We start from the raw sequence: 22,895 nt of genomic DNA on the forward strand, positions 1-22,895 counted from the left end.
AATTTATCTTTATTGATATTCTCTATTTGGTGAGACAGTGTTCTCACACTTTAATTCTCTAGACATGCTTTAACTCTGTGTTTATTTAAAACAGCTGACTTAAAGCCTCTGTCTAGTAAGTCCAACATCTGCACATCCTTAGGAACAGTTTCTATGGATTCCTTTTGTTTCCTGTGTATGGACCATATTCTCTTTTCTTTTTCTTTTTTAGCATGTTTCATAATATTTTGTTGAAAACTGGGTATTCTAAGCAATATAATGTAGCAACTCTGGAAATCAGGTTCTCTCCCCTCCCAAGGTTTCCTTTTATTTTGTTGCTGTTCGTTTCATGATTTATCTGAACTGATTCTGTAAAAGCACATGTGACCACTGAAGTCTCTGCAGAGATAGCTTAATGGTCAGCTAGTGATTAGACAGGCATTTCCTAAGCCCCTGGGCCCAGCAAGTCTCCCAGTGTGTGCTGAGGGGCCCAGCACTGGACAACTCTGCCTATGCCTTCACTTCCTGCTGTGGGGAGCCTGGAGGTTGGCCCGATGAGAGCTCAGGGCCTTCCCGGGGCTTTCCCGAGCATGTCACAGCCTTAGGCATATGACTCCTCTACCTGTGCGTGTGGCCTTCTAGAAGAGCAGGATGTTTTGGGGCTTCTCAAAGCTGCCCTGGATGCCCATTCCCCAGTTTTTCCCTTTCAGCTTTTTGGCTAGCCTGTTGTTTGTCCTAAGCATTATTCACTGCCTCAGGCAGCTGTGAAGTTAAACAGCTGCCTCTACATGTTTTTGAGAAATGCCCTGGGGAGAAGACTTTTTGCACTGGATCAACTCTGAGCTCCAAGTCAGGTCAAATAAAGACAGCTTTGCAACTGGGGTCTTCCCGAGAACCTCCAGGCAAGTCAGTCTGAGACTTTTATATATTCAATATTTCTATTATAAGTCACAAAAATCACTTCTTGAATTTGCTACTGTATTCAACCTCAATCCATGGAGCTTCACAAACCAGTTAGCCAAATCTCAGGATTCAATTGAAAAGTTCATTCATTTTTCCATCAAAACCGTTTTTGTAGTATTGATTAGACAATCCAATCGTTTTTCTCTTGGAATTGATACTTCATTTTGTTTCAGTGTACCTATTTTCATATCTGTATCTTCCGTTTCAAAGTTTCCTTTACTTGTTTATGTTATGCAAACATAAACAAATGTTGTGTCTCTCCAAAATTCACGTTAAAGCCTTACCCCCTACCCCCACAATGGGATGATTTTAGGAGGTAGGGCCTTTGGGAGGTAGTTAGGGTTAGATGAGGTTATAAGGGTGGAAGTCATGAGGATTTAGAGCCCTTGTAAGAGTCCCAAGAGAGCTTGCTTCCTCTGCTCTGCTGTCTGCCACGAGGGGTCGGCAGTCTGCAACGTGCAAGAGGGTTCTCACCACAACCCAGGCGTGCTGGCGCCCTGACCTCCCAGCCTCCAGAACTATGAGAAATAAATTTCTGTTGTTTAGAAGTCACCCAGTCTGTGGTGTTCTGTTACAGAAGCCTAACCAGACTACAGTAATTTACAAGTATTGTTCAATCATTACATTACGATTGAACATTACGTTACAGATAATGTTCAATCATTCCAGAGTCCATTGAAATACTGTCAGCTCTAATAATTATGACATTTTCCTCATAAAGCTAAAATATTGATATTTCCATTAAAACATCTTTTGTTAAAGCCAACAAACACTCTTAAAGTTATATTCTTCGATGGCTAACTCTGCACTTCAGCTTCTGTCACAGTGAACACACAGAACTTACTGATTTCCAAACTGCTTCTGCTGCTCTCGCACTTCAAGCTGTCCATCAAGGTGCAATTTCCAGTACTTAATTTGCAGTTCTTTCTGATATTTATTTGATGCATGGTAAGAAATACAATTTATTGAGAAAAACATGATAATTACTTAACTTAAATCTTGTATTGCTTTATCCAAAATTAAATTTGATCACTTAGTGACAAATTAAAATATCCAAATTTTTTTCTAAACTTTTGGCTGAAACTCCAGACTCTTCCTACCATTATTACACTGGCACTTTTTGTACAAAATCCAATGACCTTTTCAAAGTTGTAAAATATTGCAATGATATTTTTACAAAAGTATCTTTCCATTGTATATATATATTTTTCCCACCAACAAAGCTCAATACACTGTATTAAATGCAGCTCCCAGTGTCATAAGATCAACAAAAACCATTATCTTCAAAATACTGAAATTTGTATTTTAAGCAAATTATTAAAACACTTTTATGTGAAGCAAATGAAACTTCCTTGAAGATGATTTAAAATGCACTGCTTGGGCTTCCCCGGTGGCGCGGTGGTTGAGAGTCCGCCTGCCGATGCAGGGGACGCGGGTTCGTGCCCCGGTCCGGGAAGATCCCACATGCCGCGGAGCGGCTGGGCCCGTGAGCCATGGCTGCTGAGCCTGCGCGTCTGGAGCCTGTGCTCCGCAACGGGAGAGGCCACAGCAGTGAGAGGCCCGCGTACCGCAAAAAAAAAAAAAAAAAAATGCACTGCTTTGTTTTCCAAAAAGTTTTCTCATTAGATACACCTGTTTTGTAACAAGTTAGTCCATAGTACCCACCCCCATATCAATACAATTCCTTTAGAAGTTCTATTAAATATTTTCATGGAAATGCTCAATTATACAGTGCTAAAAATTTCGACAGTTCCTCTGTATCTTTTTGACTGCTTTATCCTCACTATGATGACATTTTGGGAGTTTTAAGTTTCCAAATGTTTAATATATGAAACTGATTATATTTTAAATTTCTTCCTCATTAATGACCACAAATTTTTTTTTTTCACTTGAACCATACGTTTTAACAGCATCCTGATGAAATATACACGTTTAGCACTTCGCTCTTTTTTTTTTTTTTTGCGGTACGCGGGCCTCTCACTGCTGTGGCCTCTCCCGTTGCGGAGCACAGGCTCCGGACGCGCAGGCTCAGCGGCCATGGCTCACGGGCCCGGCCGCTCCGCGGCATGTGGGATCTTCCCGGACCAGGGCACGAACCCGTGTCCCCTGCATCGGCAGGCGGACTCTCAACCACTGCGCCACCAGGGAAGCCCAGCACTTTGATCTTTTAACACATAACTTTTGAGCACTATCTGCAGCCAAAAATTTGTCATTAGCACTAACACAAATTCCTGGTTGAAAAAAATCATCATTTTCCACTCCAGAAATACAGGTTTTATGTAATAAAATGTATTTAATACAAGTTTTATTTTGTGCAGATTCTTGCACAGTATCAAAATAAGTTCCAGGCTGGGACTCACTACTACTGTAATTCCTTCTTTGTTTTGCAGATTAAGAAGACTCACAGGGCTTCCCTAGTGGCGCAGTGGTTGACAGTCCGCTTGCCGATGCAGGGCACACGGGTTCGTGCCCCAGTCCGGGAAGATCCCACATGCCGCGGAGCGGCTGGGCCCGTGAGCCATGGCTGCTGAGCCATGGCTGCTGAGCCTGCGCTCCGCAACGGGAGAGGCCACAACAGTGAGAGGCCCGCGTACCGCAAAAAAAAAAAAAAAAGAAGACTCACATTTATTACATATGAAACTATTAAAAATGTATCCAGATTTTGTTGCCTCTTCACTTTAGTATTTGTTCTTAATATTTATAATAAAATCTTAAGTGTATAAGTATAAATACACTGCACGCCTGCTACTGTAATTCAAAAGAATTACACTATGGTAACAAAGTTATTTTTAGTGATTCTCCTAAAGCAATTTGTTCTGTTAACACATGCAACTTGGCCACCGTCGCTTCAGTGACACAGGATGTTCCTCAGATGTGGCTACAACAGAAGGCCCTTTTTCTATGGTACTGACGTCCTGAGACTGTCAGTACAAACCCGAGTTTATATGAAAATTTACATTAGCTAATTGTGACTGTACAGTTACTATACTATTTACCATGAAGCATTTCAATATTTTCACCATCAGTATCGTGCAGGGTGCATATGGGCTAAACATCAGCTCTGATCTACCTGCTGAATTGAGTCCAAGGGCTGCCAGTTTCAGCTTCTGGTCAGAACTCCAGAAGAGATTAAGAACGGGTCCTGGATGGCAAGATGGGGCTGCATCTCAAAAGCAGCCCTGTGACAGTAGTCGTGCTTACTTTCTTTTTATGTGAGGAATGCATATCCAGCGATGCCACACCTGGGTCACTTCATTGAAGTTCCTGCCCGCCTCCTGCAGTCATTTGAATTTTCCACCCATAGGTTAGGTTTGCACAAAAGGACTTCCCGTCTTAGAAAAAATCCTGAGGCAAAGATTTACAAATCCTGGCTACCTGCTAGAAATGGGAGGGAAAGGAAAAACAGAAACAGCAATCCCTAAATACTGCACAAAGCATCTGGCCACATCGGCATCTCCAACTCCGACTGGTACAGCTCCAGACTGCGCTCCACGAACCTCCCCTAACCCCAGGCAGCGGCGCCCACCTCCTCTAGATGCTGACAGCACGAGGTCTCTTCCCTTAGATTACCTATCACGTGCCACCCGTGATCACACGTGCCTCGGAAATAAACTTCAAAAGCCCCGTCTGACACCCCTCGCCCCACCCACCGGCCCCGAGAACGTTAAGTCTTATCCCTCCCCTTTACACAGCCCCGGCTCCAGCCAAGCAGGAATACTCTCCCCAGAGATCTCGGGCAGGCACAGCGCCTGCCGTGCTCGCAACAGTTCCTCCCCCGGGACGTCTCCTCCGGGAGGCCTCCCTGGACTCCCCGGGCCTCCTGACCACGACCTCATCCCCTCCCCCTGTCGGCAGGGCCCGCGCCCCGACCGGCCCCAGGTTCGCTCAAGGACCCCACAACGGGGTGTCCGTCGGCCCCGCCGCCGCGCACCTGCTGGGCGCCGGGCACCGAGGTGGCGCCGGGACAGGCCGGCCTCAAGGCGCTCACTGTCTACACCTGCGCAACAAGTTACCGGTGCCGTGAAAGGAACTGGCTGAAGCCGGCGGCCCACTCAGCTTCCCCGCCCCGCGCTCGGCTCAGTCTGCGCAGGCGCAGAACCCCGTCCCGGCGTGCCCCGCGCCCCTCCCGCCCCGCCCCGCCCCGCTTCTCCGGCCCTCCCTCCGACAGGCCGCGCGGCCCCGCTGCAGGCCGGGAGTTGTGGTCTAGGCGTGGGCGGCGCGCGCGGCTGAAGCGCGTGGCAGGAAGCGGAAGCGGAAGCGGCCGCCAGGGCGCTAGCACTGACGTGTCTCTCGGCGAGGCGCGGCGCTCCAGAGCGGGACGGGCGGCGTCGGAGCCGCGGTCGGAGCGTAGCGGAGCCGGAGCTGGAGCCCGACCCGGAGCCGAGCAGCCGCCGCCATGGCGAGTGAGTCCCTCGGGGCAGCCCGGGCGCGGCCGGCGCGGGCGGGACCTCGGTCCTCCGGCCGTGAAGCCCACCCGGCCCGCGCCCCTGCCCCACCTGGCCCCGCGGACGGCTTCCCGGGGCGGCGCGGCGTCCTCCAGCCCTAACTTTACTCTTGTCTCTTCCGCCCAAAGTCAAGTTTCTGGAAGTCATCAAGCCCTTCTGTGTCATCCTGCCCGAAATTCAGAAGCCGGAGCGGAAGGTGAGTCCGGGGAAGGCTTGGGGAAACTGCCTGCACCCCGTTAGAGTGGCCCCAACACGCCGAGTGGACGCCTCCTACCCCCGAGAGTGGTCCGGGTGGCCTGCTTGGTGGGAGCCTCCACCGAGCCGCCGAGCTTCGATCGGAGCATCCTCCGTGGAAGTTACTCGGGCGGGCAGAGCCTCGGGTTTGCTCTGTCCCGAGGTGGATCCCGGCCTGAGCGAGTAACGCCTCGAGAGCCTCAGGTACTCAGGTTGGGCGCCCCCTTCCCGCTGCAGCTCCCGCAGAAGCTGATCGTGGGCGGGTCCTTCTTCTAGGAGATGCTTTTTGGATCCAGCTGCTACCAGGAGCTAAGAGCAGTCACTTTACTCTGTACGGTCGAGTTTGTGCCTTTTCCGTGGGCCGTCACCTTGCTGAGAAAAAGGGCATTTTGTGACCCCTGCTTTTACAGCAGGTGCATTAAAACATGGAAAGGTAGAGGTGTAGAGCTGTGTTGAATCTTTATCAGAATTTCCGCTGCTGCACAGTTTCAGGCCGAGACAGTGTTGCCAGTGTAAGTCAGTCTATGAAACCATGAAGAAAAGTTTCATTGGGTTCTTACAGAGAATTAATAGGAATACGTTTCTGTCCTCACGTTCTTTGCATCTGCCCCACGTACGTGCTGCCTTTGACGGGCTAATATGCAAAGGGGTGTGTGTGTGCCCTCAGTGTGGTAGAAATGGCGGGGCTCTGGAGGCAGGCGCGCCTGGGACCCACCCACCCTTCACACAGTCTCTTGATAGCTGTGTGACCTTGGCCTTGTAACTGAGTGTGGTGCATGAAGCAGTGGCAGTATGTGCAGGGTACAGCAGTGGCTCCAGGAGGGATTAACCCTGGAAGACATGTTGTCTGATGGCAGCCTTGAAGGAGGAATAGAAGTGTCCTTGAAGGAGGGGAAAGGAATTCTAGGGTAAGAAATATAGTGTGCGCTAAGGCAGAGAAAACCAGTTGAGGTCGGGGGGTGGGGGGCGGGTGTTAGATGTGCTTTACTGTTGATAGAATGGAAAGGATAGGTGGGGAGCAGTGGGACCCCTAGGAGCCGGACAGATTAGAAAACTGCTCTGGGGTAGGGTAGAGGGTGAGAGCGGTGGAGGGGCTTCTGCCGTCGAGAGTGAACTATGGGACTGGCCTAGGAGATGGGGGTGGATGGCGGGCTGGTAAGAGGTAGAGTGACAAGACTTGGATAAACAGTTTTGGATGTTTTGCTGTTGAATTTGGCTGCATCCAGGAGAGGAGACTTGGTTATTTAAAAATGAGGAGTCTTGTAAAAATTGTCCACTCTTTTCCCATAAAGAGTCATTTCCATACAAGTTTGTTGTGTTACTGGTCAGCCTGACATGGTATTGCCCTCCTTGGCCTCCTGATTTCTTGGTGGGATCGGATGACCAGAGGACGAGTTCTGTGAATTCACCCCAACTTCGCGTGGAGTATCTGCGCCGTTGTGTGCTTGTCTTGTTGAGGCCTGTCTACAGTGGTCAACACGGAGGCACTGCAGCCCCATGCTGACCAGAGAGCCAGGACTTCGACTCCATGCTCATTCAGATTGCAGCTTAAAAGAGTGTTTTTTAAGAACACGATTTTGTCCATTTAGTACCGTCGCTCACAAGGTATTTCCATGTTAAGATCCTTAGTCCACACAATAATTGCTGTGTGTTTTTTTAAGCCCTTTAAAGCCATTCTTGCTGTGCAGGCGGCAGGTGCTAGTGAAGACACTTAGGTTTTAGAGCAGAGGAGCCTTGGGCAGGCGGTCTCAACTTCCCTAATGATGCTTATTAGTCATCCATAAGATGACTCTGAATAGTCACCTATCCTAAAGTTAAACAGATGCTACTCGTAGTTAGTGAGTAGGTTGAACACGCAGCTCTCTTTCACTCTTCTAGTGTTTATTACATTCTTTTACCCTAAATCCATGGAGAATACACAAAGAAACAATCACAGATTGCAAATTAGTTGACTCCAGAATAACAAGATTTTGTCAGTCACAAAACCTTTTCAAATGAGAAGTCATTGCTCATGTGTTGTAAAGGGGGGTGTGATTTGGGAATCCCTTTCTATTGCAACATTCTTTGATCTTGGGTCTGATTCTAAACCGTTCATGCTGATGGTTAAGAGCACAGGCTTTGGAGTCAAACCCATTACAGCTGTGGGATTTGGGACAAATTACTTAGCTTTTCTAAGATTCAGTTTTCTTGTTGGAAAATAATAAGATAATGTTCCGTGGTGTGAGGATTAAATGAGATGCACGTGAAGGTCTTTGCGTCTGTGCCTTGTGTGTAGAAAGCACGCAATACATGTACTCACGCTTGGTGCATGGCTTGGAGTGTTGAGGGCTCCTCTGGTGAGCAGAGAAAGGGGTCTGATCAGAGGCTGTTTCTGTTAATTTACTTATGAAGATAACTTGTTGCCTTAATTGGCTCTGTTCTTCTGTAGATTCAGTTTAAGGAGAAAGTGCTGTGGACCGCCATCACCCTCTTCATCTTCTTGGTGTGCTGCCAGGTGAGCGCGCGTTTGGTGTTCCAGTGTCGGGGTGGGGGTGTGAGGGGCCGGAGACAAGTGTGCGGGCTGCTCTCTGCTTGTTTCCAGATCCCTCTGTTTGGAATCATGTCTTCAGACTCAGCCGACCCTTTCTATTGGATGAGAGTGATCCTCGCCTCTAACAGAGGTAGGACTGGCCCTCTGCATCCCCTGTACGGTGCGGGCTTCACTGGCCGCCATCCTTCAGTTAAAGTACAGGCCTTGGCTTTACCAAGGGTTCAGAGCGTGCTGTGCTGAAACAAAGCCTTAGTAAATGCCAGCTTCAGCACCCAGGCATGTCGTCCTATTCAGAATTGCTCTGAATGCAGTACAAAACCTGTAACAGCAAGATAAGTCTACATCATAGAGAATTTCTTAAAACATGGAAAAACCAGAATGCTTTTTAAACAGCTGAAATGATGACATTTCTACCTATCTGTCTCCTGTTTTGATAACGTTCTTTAGAATATGTAATTTGTTTCTCAGCTGCGTCTTTACCATATCTACAGGTTACATATACATGTCCAAAGAAATAAATATATAACGGTGTATTGTATACTCCAACCAGTTACCTACTTGGGGTGAGGCGGGATTTTGAATGCTTATGCTGATAACTGCTTTTGATTAACTCATTTTTAAAATACGTTTCAAATTAAGTTCCAAATCAGTTGGAAGTATAGGCCATTTTAGCATAATGGAAATAGAGGTTTATTCACAACTAGATAGAATTGTACTGGCCTCCTTTCCAGACTCTGGAAATTATTTGAGTGTTATCCTTTTTCATTAACTGATGAAGAGACGAACCTTTCTTATCTCTGTACAACCAGCATGAATCTGTTTACGGCGAATTTAAATGCAGCGATCAGTTTAAATGCCATGTGATTCCCTAAACAGAATAAGATGTTACCGGGCAGACTGAACAGAATGAATTGAATTACCCTCTGATTGCTGATACTGGGGGGTTATTCTCTGGATTAAATACTGCTGGCAAACTGAAACACACTGGGTTTGTATCAGGGGCACACGGTCCAGTTTCGCTCATTCATTTTCTTAATAATGTCTTGCTTCTCCATGCTAACTTCGGTTGTACTTTGCCTCCCCCTTTCCTTAAGGCACATTGATGGAACTGGGTATCTCTCCCATTGTCACCTCCGGCCTCATCATGCAGCTCTTGGCTGGCGCCAAAATAATTGAAGTTGGTGATACCCCAAAAGACCGAGCCCTCTTCAACGGAGCCCAAAAGTGTAAGTGAGATTTTGAGTGATGTTCAGATGTCTGTAGTTGAGAATTTGAATTTGCTGCAAAGTTTGGGGCATCAGAAGTCCTTTCGGTTTTCGGGGGAGGGGGTTGTTGTAACCTCCGTGGCCCGCCAGCCCTGCCTGGCCTGGCTCCGTGGCCTATGTTAGCCAGAGAGCATTGGGGGCCGCTGGACAAGGCAGGGGACGGGTGTCGTGCCCCGAGGCTGCGTGGTCCAGGGAGGTCGCCTTCCGCCACCACAGTTTCCTTAGCACTTAGAAGGAGATAATGTCTCCTTCAGAGCTGTTGGAAGAATTCATTTGAATAATGTGTGTAAAACATCATTGAATGCCTGGCATGTACTAGTTACCTGGCAAGGGTTGTATTTCTTTTTTCTGGGAGTTTAAAAGGATTCACCTTAGGGGAAGGATGGTCCTCTCAACTTAGCTCTGCCAATTACCAGCTCTGTGACTTTGGGGCAAAGTTAGATGACAGTTCTTATGTCCCAGTTTCTTCATCTATAAAAATGGGGATAATAATGATACTTGCACCGTAGTAAATAATAAGCGGCACTGGTAACAATGACCAGTCATCAGAATTCACCAAGTTCAGCCTGACTGTGAACTGACATATATTAATTAGGAAGTGATATTTGCAGTTTCCTACCCAGTCATATCTTCTTCCATACCAGCATGTTTTACACATCTTAAGTTAGTAGGTTAAGAGTTGAGTAAGAAAGAGTAATCTAATTTAAACTTGTCAGTTTCAGACACAAATCAGGATTTTTAAATATATATATTTGTGTTATTTGTCAGAAGTAAAAATCAGCTGTTTCCTCTTTGGTCTTGGACAATTTTTTTAGCTTTTCTCTGCTGTTTTTTCTGCCTTAAGAATTCAGTCTTATTGAGCACTTCTTAAGAAGTCAAATAGGGACTATATTTGACAGGCACTTTGGAGTAAAATTTTATTTTTTTGGCAAACTGAGCAGAAAAGCCGAAATTGAAGCCCAGTCCCATACTAAGAGATCCATCTAGCATCGTGGACTCGGTAAAAATGAGTCGATTCCGTCGTGCATCACAGTGAAGTGTAGTGAATGATACAGGATACAAGACCATCTACTAAGAAGAGAACCTCCCTTAGGAGAGCTTTGTGGCAGGAGAAGTGGGCTAAGTGATCTGGTGGCACTGTGAGTTCTTTCCTTGATTAACACGTTAAACAAAGCTGGGAAGGGATTACTTTATCCCAGTTAGTGTTCTGTGCCCTGGACTCAGACCTGAAGCACAAGCCTGTCGGGTGGCCTGGGCAAGTGGTTCTCCCGGAACCCGAGCTACCTGATGACCTGAGCATGGGGGCTGCAGGTTGGGGTGCCTCTGAGTGTTGTCTTCAACAGCTGTCATAAGAAGCAGGTCTGTCATGCTTCAACTTTTTCCCTCCTCCCATCACCGAAGGGAAGTGAATTTAGGAGGAGGTGGAATTAAAGAGCTCATGCGCTTTTGTTGCAGACGTTTCAGTTATTGTGTATTATTGTCACTCTGACCGTGCGGTGGTTGTTTCCTGGACGAGCCCCTTGGAGGCAGGGTCAGTCGTCTTCACCTTTGTTCTCCCAGTGCCTGGCACGGAGCTGGTGCCTGGGAAGTGTTTCCGCTACGACCGTGTGGTGGCCCAGCCTGAGAACAGTTTTCTTCTCATTTCTAGTGTTTGGCATGATCATTACCATCGGCCAGTCCATCGTGTATGTGATGACAGGGATGTACGGAGACCCTTCTGAAATGGGTGCTGGGATCTGCCTGTTGATCACCATACAGGTAAGGTTAGGCCGGCACCCGCTTCTGAGGCGCCTCACACCCACACTTGCCAAACAACAGATCTGAATCGAGCGTAACAGGAACTCTTCCTGAGAAGAAGCCCGAGCCCTGTGTTTGCCCTTCTGAATTCACAGAGGAGCCTCCACCAGCCAGTGTCCCCTCAGCCTTCAGGGCCCTCGGCAGAGAAGCCAGTTCCTGAGGAGGGACAGCACCACGCCGTGGGGAGCAGCAGTGCGTCTCTGCGTTTCCTTACCTCTGTTTTTTAACATTCACAGCTCTTTGTTGCTGGCCTAATTGTCCTGCTTTTGGATGAACTTCTGCAAAAGGGGTACGGCCTGGGCTCTGGGATCTCCCTCTTCATTGCCACAAACATCTGCGAGACCATCGTGTGGAAGGCGTTCAGCCCCACCACTGTCAACACCGGCCGAGGTGAGACCCTGGGGACAGGGTCCCATCGGTACATCTCTTCTGACTTTTCTCCGTGCATCTGTGAAGTGTTTTAAAACACAGGTTTATGCTCATGATGATATGGAACTTGCATTTTCCACCGTAAGAGTATGTCGTAGACGTTCGCCCTGCCAGAGGACGTTATCCTGCCTCACTTTTCTGAGCTCAGCGTGGATTTCACTGCAAAGATGAAGCAGGTTCTTTCAACACGCCTTCCTCTGGTGGACGTCTAGGTTGTTTCCAGCCTTTGCTGTTATTACAGCAGTGAGATGGTGAACATCCTCATATGTTCATCTTTACATGTTTTGACAGTTGCTCTCAGTGAATAAGTTTCTAAAAATGAAATCACTGAACCAAAACACTTGGTCATGCAAAGGGCAACTTTGTAAAAGAGGCAGGAACTTTGGTGCTCATGAGCCGGGTTCAGATGCTGGCTGTGCCCTTGGTTGCCAGGATTCAATGAGAAATAACATGAAATTGTGTGATGCCTGGCTCACAGTAGATGCTTGGCGAATGTGAGTATTCTATCTTAATGCCCACAAAGAGTGCCAAGGAAACCTTGTTACAGAGGATGTTCTTAATGAAAAGTTCTAAACATTCAGGGACGTATGACTTATTAGGAAAGGAAAATCAGCTTTTTTCATCACTAAATATGTTATTCACTCAAAAGAGTCCCGTGAGAAATAAATACTCACGCACATTTGACTTTTCTTTGAAGTGAATGCTGGAAACAGAGTCCCTGACCTGCAGAGACCACATAATCTCGTTAGTGAGACTAAAAATAGGTCCCCAGACCAAAGAAGGCCGTTCTTGCTCTTTTCCTTGGGCCTCTGTCGAGCTCGCTCTGCTTCCTGGCCGTGTTTTCCTGGCTCTGTTGCTGGCCTGCATCCCTGGGCACCCTCTTGTGGTAGGGCGTGAACTCCGCTAGAGATCGGCTGTGTGGTAGGCGCACGTGTTGTCCTTTCTGCTTGGCCATCGATGTGAGGAGCAGAGAGCCCGAGCCTGCCTTGTCCGGGCAGCCAACACCCCAGAGCTGGGGGGCTGTGCCGCCCAGGAGTCCCCAGGGGCATGGGTTAGGCAGCTCTGAGCCCTTCCAGGCAGGACCCCTTCAGCTGGAGGTGAGCAGACCCTGCTGTTAGGACTTCGCAGTTGATTGTTCCACACGTCTGGTGGCCGTTGACTCACAAGCCAAAAAAATAAGATCGGTTAATTCAAAGAGGCAGAATAGCCTATTTCCGCAGGTTGAAATCTCTACAGAAGAAACAAACGGGGGCTGAGAGCCCTCACTGTGCCCCTGTGGTTATAGGAGCAGGCACTGTGAGTCACAGAACTAATTCCATCTCCTCTCGGTTTTGGCCACTAAGAAGCTTAGAGCTAAACTGAGTTGCTTGTTCCTTTACCTTCTCCTGTAACAGGAATGGAGTTTGAGGGCGCCATCATTGCACTGTTCCACCTGCTGGCCACACGCACAGACAAGGTCCGAGCCCTTCGCGAGGCGTTCTACCGCCAGAATCTCCCCAACCTCATGAATCTGATCGCCACCATCTTTGTCTTTGCTGTGGTCATCTACTTCCAGGTGCGTTCAGATCCAACCCTGGGGAGTTCTGACGTCTGCATTTAAGGTTCAGAAGGCCTTGGTGTGTGTGTCCCACGTCCACACCCCAGCGGTAGTGTGATCCATCGTATCGCACTGAAATGATGAAACGGCATTTGAAGGAGCAGGTTCCATGGCATCACGGGCACTTGGCTGAACTAACACAGTTGAGGCAGATATAACGTTTCTGAAACCATGTTCCTTTGGGTTGGGACTGTCAGCAAATAGAGAAGATTTTTTTTCAAGGTCTTATAGCTCAAGAGAAGTGAAAAGTAATCAAAGCCTAAGACCTCACTGCTGTCTTGCCCAAAGTTTGTAGGTGCTTCTAGGCAGTGTCCTCATCCTCCTGAGACCTCTTACCTTTCACGTTGAGAGTCTGTGTAACTTGCTTCTGAATGACAGCCCTGAACTGCCCGTTGCTTTTCTGTAGTCGGATTGGTCTTTGTGTTCTCTGATCAGCCGCTTTGTATCCTGACATTTATTGAAAAGAAAAGGAGGGAAAGCAGTTGAGAAGGCAGTTTAATGCTTGTGAAGAGGTATTTATACCACCACGTGCTGAGGCCCGAACACATCTGTTCCTTCAGCCAAGACTGTTAGTCCGATGCCTGGTGAATGACAGGCTAACTCTTCCCGGGCTTGGGGTCGGATCGTTAAGTTTTTATTTTAAATCTTCTATTCTGAACTCTGTTCTAGGCACTGGGGGATTGTAAAAAGTACATAAAGGAAACCGTTTCTCTTCTCCAGGGGTTTCAGAGGGAGCGGTTATGTTCATGGGAAAGTAGAAGAGCCTAGGTTTTCTGTGATGACAAAGAACACCCTGAAGGTGGCCGTGCTGGCTGTGAGGCGAGGGCGTGGAGGCCCTGTCTGGCCTCGGTCGGGGCACGGGGTTGGGGCACGGGGAGGGCGCTGGAGCGCCCGTCGGAACTTCCGGCGTATTCCCCGTAGATGTGGCTGTCACGTGGTGGGCTTTGTTTGTTTTTGACAGAAACAGTGTGCTGTGCTCAGGGGCATTTTAAGCCAGCCTCTCGGGACCCTTCTGTCGGTGTGCCCCCAAGTGCAGTGCTGGCTGGGGAGGGGGTGTGGGGCCCTGGGCACCGCCGCTCGGGGCAGCTCCCTGGGGGCACGCCTGGCACGTGGCTGGAGTGAGGCGGTGAGGGCGTTTGGCTCTGTTGGCTTCTCAGGGCTTCCGTGTGGACCTGCCCATCAAGTCGGCCCGCTACCGAGGCCAGTACAACACCTACCCCATCAAGCTCTTCTACACGTCCAACATCCCCATCATCCTGCAGTCCGCCCTCGTATCCAACCTCTACGTCATCTCCCAGATGCTGTCCGCCCGCTTCAGTGGCAACCTGCTGGTCAGCCTGCTGGGCACCTGGTCGGTAAGTACAGCGGCTTCAGAAGCCAGATGTTTCGCCCAGAGATGCTTTCGAATTGTGCCTATTACAAGCTCACGTGAAGGTTTCTTTGCGGTAAGAAGCCTGCACTGTGGGCACCTGGGCAAAGCTGTTCTTTCCCACCTGCTGAGAAGTGCCTTTGCCCTGCTGCTGAGGTGGGGAACGGCACTCACAGGCTCTCGCGAATCCTCCCAGGACACTTCTTCTGGCGGCCCAGCACGTGCCTATCCCGTTGGCGGCCTTTGCTATTACCTGTCTCCTCCCGAGTCTTTCGGCTCCGTCTTGGAAGACCCCGTCCATGCCGTCGTGTACATAGTGTTCATGCTGGGCTCCTGCGCCTTCTTCTCCAAGACGTGGATTGAAGTCTCGGGCTCCTCTGCCAAAGACGTGAGTGTGAGCGACAGCTTCTGGGGGGGGCCGGCTGGGGACCGGCGTTTTCCTCGTGCAAGTGGCATCAGGGCTTTCGGCCTGTCCCCCCTCCTGGGATGGTGGCCTTTGAATGCACGCAGCGCTTTGTCCTCGTTAGGGCCGGTTCCAGAGCGTTCGTGGCCGTGGACGGAGCCCAGGGTAAATGAATCCATGCTCGCCTGCGAAGCTGCAGCCAAACTAAAACTAGACTTTCTCATCTGACGTCTTTGTGGCAGTTTTAAAGCTACCTTCACCACTGTCGTTAGGGTGCTGGGGAGGGGAGTCTGTGGCTGGTACCACCGTGAACTGTCTACCTGGCCCTCGACTCCACGTCTGAACTTGAACGTTGTCCTTGATGGGCATCACGCAGGTTGCAAAGCAGCTGAAGGAGCAGCAGATGGTGATGAGAGGCCACCGAGAGACGTCCATGGTCCACGAACTCAACCGGTGAGTGCTGGCCGCTGACACGTTTCCCCGGGCCTTCCAGTATCGATGAGCTTGCTAAGGCTCATCAATGCTGGACAGAGCAAATCAGCGCACACGGCACCTCTCCTCAGAGGCAGCCACACCGGGGGAGACAGAGCGTGTGTCCAGGTGGCCGCCCGCGGGGCAGCTGTGGAGGTGGCTGACTGCATGGGACCTCGCCGTCCTCCTGCGGGCAGCGTCCTGCAGGCAGGTCCTGTGGGGGCCCTCCAGGAGGAGGCGGGCAGCGTCAGGCTTCTGCAGGGGTGTCCGAGTTCGGGTGAGCCTAGGGAGGCTGGCAGAGAGCGCAGGGAGGGCTCAGCATTCGGAAGGTCAGTGCTGGAGGCTGAGACCCACCGGTCGGGGCGGGGGGGCGGGGCGGACATCGCGAGTCTGGGCAGAGGTGCTGGGGGCCAGGTGGGGCAGTAACCTGGGGACACAGGAGAGGCCGCCGGCACTTGGTGACCCGCTGGGGGAAAGGTGGGGGTGAGGAGAGCACCGCAGTCTGCAGGCCTCTCCCCTCACAGTGGGGCTGCCTCTTGGGCAGCCGGGTTGGCCGTAGTGAGTGTCTTAGACTTTTAAGCCAACTTATTTCAACTCATTTCTTCCACCGTTGCTGGATGAACGTGAATGGTTTCCTGTAGAAGTCTGTTTACAGGATCAGGTTTTGTAATCAGGACCATGTCTGTCCTGGGGACCATAGCTCGCTCGCCTCAACCGCAAGTCAGTATGGCAAATGCCACATCATTTTCTGATCCCTATCAGAGATGCTGGGCAATTTTGTTCATTCCCTTAAGAATTCTCTGAAGCTGAGAGAATTTATAGTGCTGTTGAGTAGAAATATAATGCAAGATGCATGTGAAATTTTAAGTATTCTGGTAGCCACGTTAAAAAAGTAAAAAGATATGCCTAAAACGAACAGAATGTTTTATGTCCATTATCTCTTAATAAAAAAGAACGCAAGAAGAAGCAGGTGAAATTCATTCTAAGAGTACATTGTATTTAACCCAATATATCCAGACTCTCATTTCAAATTGACATAAGAAAAGTCACGATGAGATATTTTATGTTCCTGTCTTCAAAATCTCGTGTGATGTTTTCAACACCTGCTTTGGACTGGTCCCATTTCACTAGCCACATGTGACTCGTGTGGCCACTTACTGGACAGCAAGCCTTAGTCTAGACCATTAAGGTGTGAGTAGACGAGACTTTTTGGGGGCCATGGAGTGACCCCTAAAGGAGTCCGGTTCCTAACTCAGGGGTAAGCAGGTCAACTGCCCGGCCCTTCCTGTAGCCTGGGGGAGGGAGGCCAGGCTGGAGGGATCTGCTGGCGGCATGTGGCTGACTCGTCTCCCTCCCCAGGTACATCCCCACGGCTGCGGCCTTCGGTGGGCTTTGCATCGGGGCCCTCTCCGTGCTGGCGGACTTCCTGGGTGCCATTGGGTCTGGAACCGGGATCCTGCTTGCGGTTACCATCATCTACCAGTACTTTGAAATCTTCGTCAAGGAGCAGAGTGAGGTCGGCAGCATGGGGGCCCTTCTGTTCTGAGCCGTGGCCCCTGGACCAGGCAGAGGCGGCGTGCTCCACGATGGCCAAGAAGGGAACAAGGAAGCCACGCTGTGGGCGCTGTCTCGGGGGTGCTGCTGTGGCCTGAGGACTTTGGTTTAATAACCTGTTTGAATTTCCCATTCTTTCATTCCACTTTCTAAAGTGCTAGAAATTTTTCAATTTGCAATTTTGCTTTTCATTCTGGCATTGGCAACAGAACTGTAGAAGCGAGGTCTTACCCAGCTGACCGCCAGAAGTGACTGTCCCCGGTGTCCACGTCACTTTTGTGTTAACCTTTGCACCTCTCAGTGCTGTCGGCGACTGCAGTGGTCTCAGCTGCTCCCCCCCGAAGGGAATGTCTTGTTGGTTAGAAGCACAAACATTGTTGAAATGTCTCCGTCTCGGGTGGCAGGAGGGCGAGCACCCGGGAGCAGGTCGTGTGTTTTCCGGTGTGTGTGGGCCGCTCCCTGGCATGTCCCCTTCACAGTCAGGCGGGAACATCTGGCTTAAAACGGTTTCTCTGGAAGACACAATTGTTTTCCCTTTTAAAAGTTGTTTTTTAGGACAGAGCTTCTTCCCAAAAAAAGGGACGAATTTTCCAGAAGATCCCTGGCCCATCTGTGCATCTTTCTGCCTGTGCCTGTTGGCTGACCTGGCTGTGCCGTCCCTCTCTCAGTGGTGGAGCCGGGCCACGATGCCACAGCTTTGCATAGTCGAGCCTGGCCGAGCTAGTGGACATCGTGCGGAGGACCCTGAGGTGCTGGCTGTCCAGCTCCTCCCGCTGTCACTGAACTTGCTCTCCATGGTGTGTCCCTTCCGCTGTGGCTGGCCTTAGACGCTACCTTCTAGGCTGAAGACTTTCCACTGGTATTTTTTTAGAACATTTTTTACTGTGCTTAGGACCAAACGCAAGCGAAGTAAATGACAAGATGGCTCTGATCTCTGCTTTCACCAAAACTGCCCAGCAGAGACGAGGGCCCAGGCCCTAGATCTATGGTGAAATCAGGGTCAGAGAGCTTTTTTTTTTTGCCAAGTTTCACCCATGTTTGATATGAAAAGACTCACAATTATGTCTAAGATAAACTGTTTGCAATAACAGGTGACCTAGACCTTAGGAATTAGAACCTTCTCTAAGGCCTTTAGGGAGGCCCCTCTCGGGGACCAGCAGCGCTTGGCTGCAGAGACAGCAGAGGTGAGCTCCGCAGCCTGAGGGCTTCTCCCTGCCCCGCGGAGAAAGCAGACCCCACCAGCAGCGGTGCACAGCGGCCTTCAAAGCACAGAGCCAGTTGAGGTGGCCAGCTTGGCACCCACCTGAGTCCACAGGGGCTCTGAGACCTCATTGGCTGTGCTGCCCGGGAGACAGGCCAACCAAGGGACAAGAAGAGACTTGCCGAGCACCACCTGGCGAGTTGGCGGCAGAGCCCAGATGGGCCCACAGCCCGTCGACCCCAGGCCAGGGCACCCACCGTACCACGCGTGGCCTTGTCCGACCCAGTCCCGAGCGGAGACCTGACGCCCCTGCAGCCCTGCTGCAGCCTCTGACCACTGCGTGGCTCGGGCTCCTGCCCTGCGGTCACTGGTCACGGGGTGGGGTGGGGCTGACCCCAGCTTTCAGGGGACTGTCACTGTGGACGCCAAAATGGCATAACTGAGATAAGGTGACTAAGAGACAAATAAAGCCAACTTTTTACAAGCCACCTGGTGGTGTTCTCTTGGTTTTCAGTTCTCCTGTGTTACCGAGGCCAGTGAGGAGGGTGGGGCCTTGGGTGCCTTCAGGGGTGTGCAGGGTTCCCAGGTGCCCCCCTTGATGCAAGTCCCTCCTCAGAAAGGCACGTGCCTGGAAAGCTTCCTCGTCCTGGTGATGGTGCCAGCTGCACACTCGGGTGTTTGGTGCTGAGCGCGCGCGTGAGCCGTTCCAGCCCCCGCCAGAATAGACGGTGGGGCGACGTCTGTCCTGTGAGCGCAGCGCCCTCCAGCCCTCCAAGTCCAGGCTAGGAGGCATTGCTGCCCTTGGCTGAGACGAGCGACCTTACGCACCGAACCTGTAGGCCTGGGAGGGTCTCCGCCCTGCCCTGGGTCCCCCGGCAGCTTGTGGACGGCACAAGCGTGCGCAGTGGCTGCTCCCTTGGATGTGCTGTGCAGAAAGGCTCCCGATTGTTTCCACTGAGCGGAATGGCAGGTGTTTCCAGGGTGAAGTGAGAGAAAACCTCCCGCTCACCCACGTTGTTAAGCCAACGCGCCCGTCCGGACGAGGCCTCACCCCGAGCCCTCCACCACCACCCTCTCCTCCGTGGCGCCCGAGGACACGTGGCCGGCCTTCCTCCTGAGCCGGCTCAGCCTCAGAGTTTCCACGTAGAGCCTTAGACCTCATCTTGGAAATCTGATCTCTGAGGTGCTGTGCAGCCAGGGCAGGAGGTCCTCTGGGAGCCCTGGAGGGATAGGGCCTGGGGCCTGGCCTGTGCAAGCCGCGCGGCCACAGGAGCCAGGCAAGCAGGCACTGAAACTCGCAGGCAGGCAGGCAGGCAGGCGGCCCTGTTCGGACCTCCAGAAACGCAAGTCGGAAAAGCTCCTGCCCGCAAGAAGCATGCATCCCCTCACTGCCCGGCAGGCTGGCTGTGCCCGTGGCCGGGAACAGAGCCCCTGCAAACAGCCGCGTGCGTGGCGGTGACGTGGGCGGCCCCTCGGCCCTCACTGCCCGCCTGTGGCCTCTGTGCTGGGAGCCGTGGGGCAGCTCTCCTCCCCTGTGGGGCGGGTCGTGCACCAGCCACCGCCCACAGGAGAGCTCATCCTCCCACGGCTTCCGAGAGAAGAACCAGGCCCCGGGAACTAGACTGCGGCCAACGGTCACACAGCCCCTCCTGCAGGCACCTGTGCCAGGGGCCTCGTCGGCGTGAGGACTGAGGGGCCCGGGGAAACGCGCCCCACCCCAGTCAGCCGGCCCCACTCCAGTCCCACCGCCGGCCCCACCTGCTGACCCCACCCCTGCCTGCTGAAGGCCCTTCCTGGGCCGAGGCCCCACCAGGCTGAGTCTTCAGCAAGCTCACATGCAGGGGAAACAGGTGAGCTGCCCATCTCCACCCAAGGGGTCAGCCCATGGCCCAGGTTAGAGGCTGGCTTCCTGACACGAGAGCCAGGAGGTGGGCGTGTGACAACGTCCAAGGGTCAGCAGAAGCCTCGGCGCACACTGCAACACGCACCAGTGCCTGGTTCCAGAGAGCCCCAGACGGACTGTCCCTCGGGCAGTACCCCCCCTCACTCCCCTGCCCCAAACCCTCTGGGGCGTGCCATCACCCCGCCCCGAGCCTGTGGCCAGCACACGTCCATGTCACCCATTCCTTTCACCCGGCACACAGCAGGTCCCGGGGTACACAGGGCGAGAGCTGCGTCCGCCCTCAGAAAGCCAGGTCCTAACAGTTGGAGTTCTGTGGTGCCCACCAAGCCTCTGGGACTTGCCGCAGTTTCCCTCTGTCTGTCTGCCTGCCAAACTCCTGTTCATCCTGCAAAGCTCAGCTCAATAAGGAGAGAAACATCTAAAAGCCCGTAAGAAGGGGAGAGAATAAATTACAGCATCTCCTTTCTGTGGAAAGGAACTAGGAGAATATCCTTTACATCCTGAGTTAGAAGAAACTCCAGGATGTGCTGTTGAGGGGAAAAAAAAAGACAAGAAGCAGAACAATGTACGCTACTATTTGTGTTTAAAGGCAGAGTCAGGGGAGGGATAAAAAATGGACTGTACGTCATGAAAAGGCCTAGCACGTTCTCATGAAACTCAACATCTACATATCCTATGCTCAGCTATTCCACTCCTGGGTATTTACCCCAGAGAAATAAGATGGGATGCCACCCAGAGACTCGTGCAAAAAGACGAACAAACAGCACTACCCCACACAGCATCACACTCCGACGTCACAACGACTGCTGACACGAGGGCTGGGATCTCACAATTCAAAGGTGGTTGAAAGAAACCAATCACAAAAGAGGTGTCCACACGCTACGATCCCATTTCTATGATGTTGCAGAGCAGGCAAAGCTGATCTGTGGTGGGAAAAACCAGAACAGTGATGCCTCTGGTTAGTGTGTTGGAGATGGACTGGGCAGAGGCCTAAGGGAAGCTTTCTGGGGTGACAGGAACATGCTTGACACGACCTGGGTTTCATTTGTCAAAACTCATGGAATTGTCCACTTAGGGTTAGTGCAGTTCACTGTGTACACACTTAACCTTTTAAAAAACAAACAAATATCCAACTCTAGGTAACTGTACATATGCTGAAGTATTAAAAGTACATTATGCATGATCGGCCTGGTGTCTGCAACTGACTGTGAAATGCTTAAGACAGGATAAAAATGGACTGAAGGATGGAGGGAAGCTGGAGAGCACCCAGGTGACAGGGATACGGGTATTCACAGGTTCCTGCAACTTCTTTTTCCTTTTTAAAATTGAGATATAATTGACATACATTGTATTAGTTTCAGGTGTACAACGTGATTCAACATTTGTACATACTGCAAAATGATCACCACAGTAAGTCAACTAACATCCAACACCACGCACAGTTAGTTACACATTTGTTTCCCCTTGTGATGAAAACTTTTTAAGGCCTCTCTCAGCAACTTTCAAATATGCAATACAGTGTTATTCACTACCATCACCATGCTCTACATTACATCCCCAGGACTTACTTATTTTATAACTGCAAGTTTGTACCTTCACCCATTTGACCCATTCACCCATTTCACCCAGCCCCTCCCTCCCGCCTCGGGCAACTACCGACCTGTCCCTGTATCTGCGAGCTTGGTTTGTTTTGTCTTGCTTTTTAGAGTCCACATATAAGTGGGATCACAGGTATCTGGCTTTCTGTGTCTGATTTGTTTCACTCAGCGTATTGCTAAGTCGTGGATACGTAGTAAAGCCCGGGCCTCTGCCCATTCTCTCCTCTCTGCTCCAGAGCCCTGCAACTTTCCTGATCTTTGAAATTTCTAATAAATGCTGGGAAGCATAGGGTGGCTGACGGCAGGGGGCGAAGGAGATTCTTCACCTACACCGCTTTGCACTTTTTACATTTTGATCCATGTTCATATATTTATTTATTATTTATTTATTTATATATTTTTAATTAAAAGCCCAGCTCAGTAAGCTTTCCCTGACTGCTCTCTTCCCACGTGCGCGTTCGGTCACACACTCCCTCCCTGCCCGGCCCTGGCCTGGCCAGGCTTGCCCACGCCCCCTTGAGGAGGGGCGGGGCGGGCGGCGCGCGGCGGGGAGGCTGCGGAGACCCCGGAAAGGGGGAGGGGGGCCTGGCGCGACCCCAGCTGCTTCTCGCCCCTGTCACCTCCTCGGGGAAGCCCTCCAGTCCACCCCCGAAGCACCGGCTCACACTGCTTCCCTGCGGCCTGCCGGCAGTTGTCCGCAGCCTGTACGCCCTCTCGCACGGCGGCGCCGGGGGGAGCGTGCGGGCGACCGGCCCAGACCCGGGGTTTTCAGAGACGCCGGGCCGTGGGCGAGGCTGGCGGCCCGCGGGTGGAGGTCTCACAGCTGTCCCCCTGCCCAACCCTCGTGCGGGGCCGCGCATGCGTGTCCTGGGACCGGCGGTCCCGCGCGCGCGTGCGCGCGCCCCCCGCACCGCAGCATCCCCATTAATCACTAGGCGACGGCTGTGTCGAGCGGGCAGCCCGGCGGGCGCCCATCGGCGCATCTTATCGCGTCGGCCCAGCCGCAGTGCGCGCCGCCCATTGATCGCGCCGGCCGGGCCGGGGTCAGCGCGGGCCGGGAGCCTGACAGCGAATCCATTGCCGCAGACGCGCGCTGACGGCGGCCCGGGCAGCGGCCCGGCCATTAATCACTGCGCCTGCCGCGAGTGACGGCCAGG

General features: G+C 51.6%; 1 protein-coding gene across 9 annotated transcripts; it reads left to right on the plus strand.

Annotated features, from left to right (window-relative positions):
• The first annotated feature begins 5,190 nt into the window (after window positions 1-5,190).
• On the plus strand, window positions 5,191-18,725 carry SEC61A1 (SEC61 translocon subunit alpha 1). 9 transcript variants are annotated; one of them, XM_032648672.1, is made up of 13 exons: window positions 5,228-5,345; window positions 5,516-5,583; window positions 8,050-8,115; window positions 8,203-8,281; window positions 9,028-9,139; window positions 9,246-9,377; window positions 11,065-11,174; window positions 11,450-11,603; window positions 13,037-13,197; window positions 14,397-14,594; window positions 14,805-14,996; window positions 15,388-15,464; window positions 16,842-18,095. In XM_032648672.1, the coding sequence occupies exons 6-13, from the start codon at window positions 9,254-9,256 to the stop codon at window positions 17,026-17,028; spliced, it is 1,203 nt and encodes a 400-aa protein (XP_032504563.1). In that variant the 5' UTR covers window positions 5,228-5,345; window positions 5,516-5,583; window positions 8,050-8,115; window positions 8,203-8,281; window positions 9,028-9,139; window positions 9,246-9,253; the 3' UTR covers window positions 17,029-18,095. The 9 variants fall into 9 exon arrangements, with proteins under 9 accessions (XP_032504560.1, XP_032504559.1, XP_032504555.1 ...); XM_032648666.1 differs by lacking the exon at window positions 9,028-9,139 and adding an exon at window positions 6,951-7,226 and having other exon boundaries at window positions 5,253-5,345; XM_032648669.1 differs by lacking the exon at window positions 9,028-9,139 and having other exon boundaries at window positions 5,191-5,345; window positions 14,538-14,594.
• Window positions 18,726-22,895: the final 4,170 nt, after the last annotated feature.

Source organism: Phocoena sinus, chromosome 11 (genome assembly GCF_008692025.1).
Source record: "Phocoena sinus isolate mPhoSin1 chromosome 11, mPhoSin1.pri, whole genome shotgun sequence".
Classification (NCBI taxonomy): Eukaryota; Metazoa; Chordata; class Mammalia; order Artiodactyla; family Phocoenidae; genus Phocoena; species Phocoena sinus.